The 7,893-nt window shown below is 53.0% G+C and overlaps 1 protein-coding gene across 1 annotated transcript; it reads right to left on the reverse strand.

Moving 5' to 3' along the window:
- Positions 1–2,096: 2,096 nt before the first annotated feature.
- ADAD2 (adenosine deaminase domain containing 2) lies at positions 2,097–7,491 on the reverse strand. The gene is made up of 10 exons (XM_007528368.2): positions 7,012–7,491; positions 4,301–4,441; positions 4,051–4,098; positions 3,829–3,954; positions 3,595–3,745; positions 3,342–3,515; positions 3,021–3,250; positions 2,693–2,936; positions 2,333–2,453; positions 2,097–2,252 (listed from the first exon to the last, which is right to left on the reverse strand). Exons 1-10 carry the CDS (start codon positions 7,445–7,447, stop codon positions 2,148–2,150), a joined length of 1,776 nt encoding a protein of 591 aa, XP_007528430.1. The 5' UTR covers positions 7,448–7,491; the 3' UTR covers positions 2,097–2,147.
- Between the last annotated feature and the right edge of the window lie 402 nt (positions 7,492–7,893).

The following is a 7,893-nucleotide window of genomic DNA, read 5'->3' on the forward strand; positions in this document are numbered from 1 at the left end:
ACACAGGAAGGGACAGCAGGCACAGAGGGTGTCTTGGCTCACTAGAGCCTGGAACTGCAGGGAAGGGTGATGGAAGGAGGGAGGAAGGAAGCAGCTGTGGGTGAAGCTCAGATGAATCACCTCCCCAGGCAAATTTGCTATAGTTGGCAAAACTACACCCTGAGGGGATTAGGCCAAGAAGACTTTAAGGGCCTCTGTATTTCAAAGGCAGCTGTCACCATCACTCTGCAATAATAAATCAGCTAAGGCAAAGGAACCTGGGAATATGGTGTGAGGAGCTCTGTCCTGGGAGGAGAGGATGTGGGGACAAATTAGGATTTGGCAGAACACAGCAGAGTTAATGTCATTTTGAATAACTTGTTTACCCAGTGATTATGTGATTAATGAACATCAAAAGGTTCATTGCATAAAACTGCAGTTTGGAATGACTGGTATATTTCTGGATCTGGTTGTAGTTACTGTTGCAATACAAGGAGTAAATCAATTTAAATGGTCTCCTGAGGGGAAACAATGTGTAATAAATGAGCTAATTAATAGGCTTGGGTGTTATAAAAATCCTCTCCTGAGAAAAAGTCACCAGGATAAATAATTATTTCAAAGCTGAAGACATTTTTCTCTTTTTAACAATACTTAACAGTAAATAACCCAGCTCTTTTCCCAGTTTGGGGTTGGGAGGATTCAGTGCTGTGGGCTGGAGGTAGCTCAGAGGGTAGAGGGCAAGTGGTGTCCTTGGAACCATCCTCTGGCCTGAAGATATGCTGGAGTCATGTTCTGCTCTCCCTGACTCATAAATCAATCTCTTCTTCTCCTTCTTCTTCTTATTCCTCGACCAACTTTTTCAGATAGAAAGGGAGGAACACCATAGCACCAAAGCTTCTCCCAGTGCTGTCTGGGCCAGGGGCTCAAGCCTGGGGCACAAGCATGGCAAAACAGGTGTCTTTGTAAGTGAGCTATCTCACCAACCCTGCTCAGGAACCTTTCTTTCTTTCTTTCTTTCTTTCTTTCTTTCTTTCTTTCTTTCTTTCTTTCTTTCTTTATTTTTGAGCTTACACTACCCAGGGACAGACAGCAGGTAGAGCCTCCCTCCTGGTTCAAGCCTCCCTCTTCTAGCCTCACACAGGCATATTCCACAGCTTGGCAGCCCTCCCTGCTGTCCCACTAGCACCTTTTCTCCCTCTCCCAGTCTCATACCCCACCCCACCCGTACACCTTTGTGCAAGTTTCCCAACTTCACCTTGTGAACTAACTTCGCCTGCCAGACACAGGGAGTGGAAAGCCTACCCTAAAACCTATTGTGTGTACAGCCTCAGTTCAGGATTTGCCACTGTCCCCTCTAGCACCACCTCCTCAGGTCTCCCTGTGCTGTGAGTGATGTTATTTGGAGGGGAGAGACTATGCCTATGGGCCAACAGAACCAGGTGATAGCAGGTCACCTTTACAGGTTCCAACGGACATGGACTTGGGGGACATGCTTGATCCCACTATACCCGCAAACTGGGTGAAAGAGGCTCCAGGTTCTTCCATATGCTTAGTCCCAATGGCAGAAACCAGAGGAACTTAAGAAAAGAGACTGAGGACTGTGACTGCCCAGGGACAGCAGATATACACCAGGCAAGAACCCTCCAACAGGGCCCCATGAAGCCCAGCTGCATCTTCTACAGGCAGGCCCTGGGGAAGCCTCAGACCAAGGAGCTGGGGTCAGCCATTCCTGCCAAGTTCAGGCCCAAGTCTGGGAAGAAGGGCTACCTGAGGAATGATAACTCTGCCTGCCACAACAGGACACCAAGGGCCTCCTCAGCCAGCAGGCTGAAAAGTAAGGGAGCCAGGGCTGGTGCAACAGTTATGGAGTTCAGTAATTCTGTGAAGGGGGACCTACCAAGGACACAGCTACCACCAGGGCATCTCTCCTCACAAACCAAGAGGCTCCAGATTATCCCTCCCCACAAAGGTCAAGGCATAGAAGCACCAGAAATAGTTTCTTTATTCAAGTTCAGATGGGAACCAGCTCCCTGCCCCCCATACCTAGCCCTCCCTCCACTGTTCCACCCTACTGCGCACACCTGTGGTCCCATCCCATTTCCCCCCACCACCATGACCCTCACACTCCCCACACATACACACTTCTCCAGTAAGCTCTGATGTCTGAGTTAGTTTCTGAATTTGCCCACCAAAGGCTTTGACGGCCAGGTACCCAGGCCTTGCTGGTCCAGGAGGAGTGACAGCTGCTGGCGAGCCTCCTGGTAGGTCCCAGCCTAGGGAAGAGATGAGCAGTAGCAACTAAGTCCTTACTGGGGTTCGGGAGAAGGGGGCTGAGGGGAGGGCAGGGACTGACCTTGGCCTCCTCATAGGTCTTCAAGGTCAGCAGGTGGGGCTTCCCCAGAGCTCGGGCAGTCTGGCGGAAGGCCCGGAGAAAGGCTGCCTTGCAGAGGCGGGAGGGAGGCCCAAGGGCAGTGCTGGCGTGGAAAGAAAAGGGTTCAGAGGGGGCTCAGAGTGTGCTAGGTCTCAGGCCACACTGTCTTCCCCATTCCACGACTATCGAGTGTCACAAACTGGAGGGCAGAAGTGTTCATCAGTCAGAGCTGATTAAGTGGCTGAGCTGGGGTCAGAACCCAAACTGGTGATCCCCGAGCAAGGAGAGGGCTCCCCCCACACCACCACCAGGCCTCTCCCAAGCCCACTGGGAGCTCCTCACTTGGCCTTCACACGCCCAGTGGCTACATCCACGACCTCAACATCAGGGTCCCCCAGGCTCCAGTTGAGGCTCAGGCCTTGACAAGTGCTGGGGGTGGGGCTGGAGGGGGCCACGGGAGGCCCTGAAAACAGGTGCAGCTTTGTGCGGGCATAGGGAGGTGGCAGACAGGACCCCAGTTCCTCATCCAGGTTTGGCCGGGTGTGGATAGCCCTATCCAGAGTGGGGGGGTCATGGCAGGGGTCAGCTGTGGGGGCAGAAGGCACAGGTATAAGTCACCTCTACCTGCTAAACTCCCCCAGTACACCCCCCTCCAGTCTCCAGTCCTTACCTACAACCAGGCTAGTGGCATAGATGGGAGGCAGAAAGTGGGCCAACAGGGCTCCACCCAGACCCAGCACAACCCAACGTGCCAGCTTGTCACTGGCAGAGAGACAGCCCACATGGGTGTAACGCAGCGAAGGGGCCAGGTAGCACACTGGCCGCAACTTCCCTCGGATATGGGCTTGCAGGCGTAGGGCAGGGTTGTGCAGGAGGCCTCCTTCATAGGTTGGAGAGAGACTGAGGTAAAAAGACAGACAGACAAGGGTCAGGGCTACACTACTGGCTTCTTCCCAGGCAAAGCCAAAGGACCCCATGGTTCCCCACACACCAGATGTCATGGGCTGCTCCCTGGGGGGTGTTACTGATGTAGAGATGCAGGAAGATCCGGGGCTTGAAGGTGAAGGGGGGCCCAGGCCCAGGCCCAGGCTGGGGGGCCAACACAGATCGCTCCTTGCCTTGGGGACCCCCATGGGTTGCAAGAAGGAGTTGCCGGAAGAGAAACCTGAGAAGAAGGTAGGAGCGGTTGGGAAGCAGGACCCCTGAAGGAAGGTGGGAGCATATGGGGATGCCCAGCCTCTCACCTCAGCAATGCTCGCCGGGCTACCACCAGGCCATGGCTGTCGTGCAGCTGCCGACCTGAGAACTCCAGATAGCCATCACAGCTACCGCTGCCTGTGCCGAGTGCCACCAGCTCATAGATCTCTTTGGTGTGGCCTTTTGACCCCGGGACCTCTGTAATGAAGAAGTAGAGGGGTTCTGGCCTGAGGACTGGGCCTGCAGATCCACAGAGGTGAGATGGGGCAGGGCACCCCTACCTCTCTCCAGAATGACAGCGGCCATGGTCCCCTTACAGGCGTGGTAAGGTGAGCTAGCATCCAGCAGGCGATCGAAGCCGGCGCTGACCACGGCTGCACAGCGCTGCTCATGAATCAGGATGTCCTCTGTGCTCAGGGGACAGGGCAGAGATGGGCAACCCACAGCCTGTGCCCATCCCTCATAAGCTGGGTAGGGGATCAAGCCCACTAAAGTTCACCTACCTATACTCATGGGGGTGCTAGGAGGCCTGCTGGGGACTTCTGGGAGCTCTGCAGGAGAAACAAAGGTACAGTTCACCATGGGGACTTGGGGAAGCTAGAAGTCCCAACAGGAAAGCCCTAAGTGTTCACCCCCACAGTAGGTGGCTTGAACAAGGATTGGTTCACATCCCCCTCTCCAGCTCCCTGAGGCCAGGCCTGCAGCACAGGCTCTCAGTATGGGCTGAATAGCCTGGGTCCTCTGCCCCCTCACCTGGGCTCTCCAGCTGACTCCGGACATAGCAGAGGGCAGACAGTGCTGCCTGTTGCTTGGCCTCTGTCTTGCTGTTAGCGGTGCCCGCTGGGCAGACCACTCCATCTAGTTCTGCACTCACAGAGAAGGGAAAGCCGGGATCTGGGGAGGCAGGGGGTGTGAAGTAGGTGAAGTAGTGCCCTGCCATTTGTTTTCTTCCCACCGCCAAATATACCACTGGCCCAGACAACTTAAGCTAAGTTTCTCCCTGACACCTGGATGCAGGAGACTGAGGTGGTGCTGGGTCATCACTCAGGGAATTCTTGTAGATCCCTCTTGAGTAAGGCCACATGACTCCTTTTCAAAAAGGGCAGGCAGCACTCCAGGGAGCACGGAGACCCAGCCCAGGGCTTCACTATTCTCAGGCCATTCTGCTTGCCCCAGTCACACTGCTCAATTTCCTTTCCACATCTGAAAGGCTCATCTGCCAGACACACCATCCCAGCTGATAGTTATGACCCAAGATAGCAGGAAACCCTAGATTAGCACCACCTGGTGAAAGACATACACTTGTGGAAATTCACAGTACTTGCTGCTAAACTGTTTCCCCAAAGGACTGAGATTCCGTACTTTAAAAAACTATCAATAGTAGAGGTAGAAGGAATGCTGGCCTTGGGAAACCGATACAGGTAATCAGTGTGGTGATAACTGAGCATAGTAACCATTACCCAAGAACTCTAAAACCACCACTGTGGGGAGTGGATATTCACACCACCCTCAGGTGCCCCAAGGTGACTCATTTAGCACAAAGGGGAAAGTGGAGCCTCTCCTGTCAAACCTCATGACTAACATCACTGGAGGAAAGACACACAGATCACAGGCTGTCTGACAGAATGAATGAAACCTACCAGCAGGCAAACAACCACCAGATGAACCTGCCCATAACAGAGCATTTGGGAGACAGATTAAAGTGGAAGGATGTTTTATGAAACAACCAACCCTTATTATTGAGAAACATCAAAACTGAAAGAACAAGACACATTCAGAACCTGTATTTGATGGAGATGGAGACATGATAACTGAATGTCGCAGGTCATGCAGGGATGAAGAACTGACCTCTAATGGGACAACCAGAAAATTTTAAAACTGAATGGTAATCAGATAATGATATTATCTCAGTATTAAGTTCCTAGATTTTTAAATTTTTTTAAGATTTTTTAATATTTATTTCCTTTTTGTTGCCCTTGTTTTTATTGTTGTTGTAGTTATTATTGTTGTTATTCATGTCGTCATTGTTAGATAGGACAGAGAGAAATGGAGAAAGATGGGGAAGACAGAGGGGGGAGAGAAAGACAGACACCTGCAGACCTGCTTCACCGCTTGTGAAGCGGGGGCTCCAACCGGGATCCTTACATCAGTCCTTGCTCTTTGTGCCACCTGCGTTTAACCCACTGTGCTACCACCCAACTCCCAAATTTCTAGATTTTCATCACTGTACTGTAGTATAAGTATATAAGAAATAAGTAAAAAAAATAAATAAGTAAAAAAGTAAAAAAAATACATTAGACAGAATGCCATGTGAAAAAAAAAAGAAATAAGTATATAAGAAAATGTGGAGACTGTTCGGTGGCACAACTGGTTGCCTGCACAAGGACCAGGGTTTGAGCCCCCGACGGCACCTGCAGGGGCAAGTTTTGTTAGTGGTGTAGAAGCACTGAAGTGTCTCTCTTCCTCTCTATCGCCCCCTTCCCTCTCGATTTCTAGCTGTCTCTATCCAATAAATAAAGATAATGCAAAAAAGAAAAGAAAAAAAAGAAAATGTGCTTGGTGGCCTGGGAGGTGGCACAGTGGATAAAGCACTGGACTCTCAAGCATGAGGTCCTGAGTTCAATCCCCAGCAGCACATGTACCAGAGTGATATCTGGTTCTTTCTCTCTCCTCCTAGCTTTCTCATGAATAAATAAATAAAATTTTTTTAATGTGCTTGTTCTTAATAAATACATGCTGACATGTTTAAGGAAATGGATGGACTTTCAAGTTCAGAAAAAAAATGGACATGTGGACACTTATACATAGAAAGGAGATACATAGAGCAGGGGAAGACAGCGTAATGATTATGCAAAGAGATTCAATCCCCTGTACCACCAGAAGCCAGAGCTGAAGAGTGATCTGGAAAAAGAGAGAAAGAAAGAAAGGAAAGAAAAAAGAAAGAAAGAAAGAAAGAGCGAAAGCAAGAAAGAGAGAGAAAGGAGGAAAGGAAACGGAAAGAAAAGACAAGACACACCCCCCACGTGAGCTAGGTTCTTTTATACTATTTTTCAAAATATATAGGAAAAAACAAGGACTGAGAACTGCTTGAGGAATGATTCTCTTGTAGTCTCTTAGAAGTTGGGTTTGGAGCCCCCCCACATGGAGGTCCATTTGCATCCAGGATGGAGAATGTATTGAGGAAAAGGGAAAGTGACATGGAGACAGTTCTGTCTCTGTGCGGTGTCGCCACTGACTACCACGCTGCGGTGCTGCCTGTAAGTCGGGGGCCCACCGCGGGTGCTGTTTGTCCTGTGGGCGGCGGGGTGAGTGGTCTGGGACCTGCCCTTTTTTCCAGCTCTCCCAGCAGCAGGCAGGGACAAGGCTCACCCCGCACCACCTGTCATGGTCAGGTGTCTGGGCCAGGCCGGCCCAGGCCCCGGGCTCAGCCCCTTGGCTGGGTGGCCCCGGGCCACCGACCTCACCTGCCAGCTGATCCTCGCGGAAGATGAGGGAGACGCCCAGGTTGGCGGCGTACTGCGCCAGGAGGTTGGCGGCCTCGTCTGGCGGCGGGTCTTTCAGCTGCAGGCTCAGGTGTTGGGCCGCCACGGGGATATCCCCGGTGGGCCCTGCGGGCGGCGCGGGAGCCCCCAAGGCGTCCCCCGTCACCGCCTCCAAGTCTCTCCCAGGCTCCCTGGCCGCGGCCCCCGGCCCAGGCCCACTGTCCCCCGCAGCCTGGGGCTGTCCGCCCTCCGCCGCCAAGTCCTCAGAGCTGGAGCTGGGCCCGGGCCCCCAGGGGTCTTGGCCCAGGCTGGCCGAGGGCCGCGAAGAACTGGGCGCCCTGCTCATCTGCAAGGACGCCGCCAGGCGGGGCTTCCTGCGGCCGCTGTCGTCGGTGCCCTGGCTGCCTTGCGACGCCATGGCAGCACGCGAGCACCCGAGGAGCCGTGCGCCAGGTCTCGCGCAGCCCGGCAACCTGCGGGGAGCACGTGCTCCCACACGGCAAGATCCGCCCCCTCCTCTGTGCGGGCCAATGAGAGCTCAGCAGAGTGGAAGCAGACAGCACATCCAGCCAATGGGAAGGTGGGCTTCACAGCAAGCTGTACTACCCCGGATGGGGAATGTGGCTGGCAGCAACACTTACTTCTGGGAAGGGACTTGAGGCGGGGACGGGGGTGGGGACGGGGGCGGGGATGGGGGCGGGGCTGTTCCTATCAGCCTCTTGTTTGATCTCAGATAATCCTGGAGCAACCCCGACCAGAGAAGGAGACCTGGCGGGCTCCCGGTACGGTACTACATCCTATCTCCCACTCTAAGATCAGTGTTTAAAAACTGCTGTCCTGGTTAAGCGCACGTGGCGCAAAGCA

This window comes from Erinaceus europaeus, chromosome 2 (genome assembly GCF_950295315.1).
Source record: "Erinaceus europaeus chromosome 2, mEriEur2.1, whole genome shotgun sequence".
NCBI lineage: Eukaryota > Metazoa > Chordata > Mammalia > Eulipotyphla > Erinaceidae > Erinaceus > Erinaceus europaeus.

What these genes read in the sequence shown, in the direction of transcription:
- ADAD2 (XM_007528368.2), bottom strand. Translation starts at nt 7,447, where the DNA reads ATGGCGTCGCAAGGCAGCCAGGGCACCGACGACAGCGGCCGCAGGAAG. An exon ending in CGCTGTCATTCTGGAGAGAG is followed by an intron (nt 3,746 to 3,828) that starts GTAGGGGTGCCC and finishes TCTTCATTACAG; the next exon opens with AGGTCCCGGGGTCAAAAGGC. An exon ending in ACTGGGCGTGTGAAGGCCAA is followed by an intron (nt 2,454 to 2,692) that starts GTGAGGAGCTCC and finishes TTTCCACGCCAG; the next exon opens with CACTGCCCTTGGGCCTCCCT.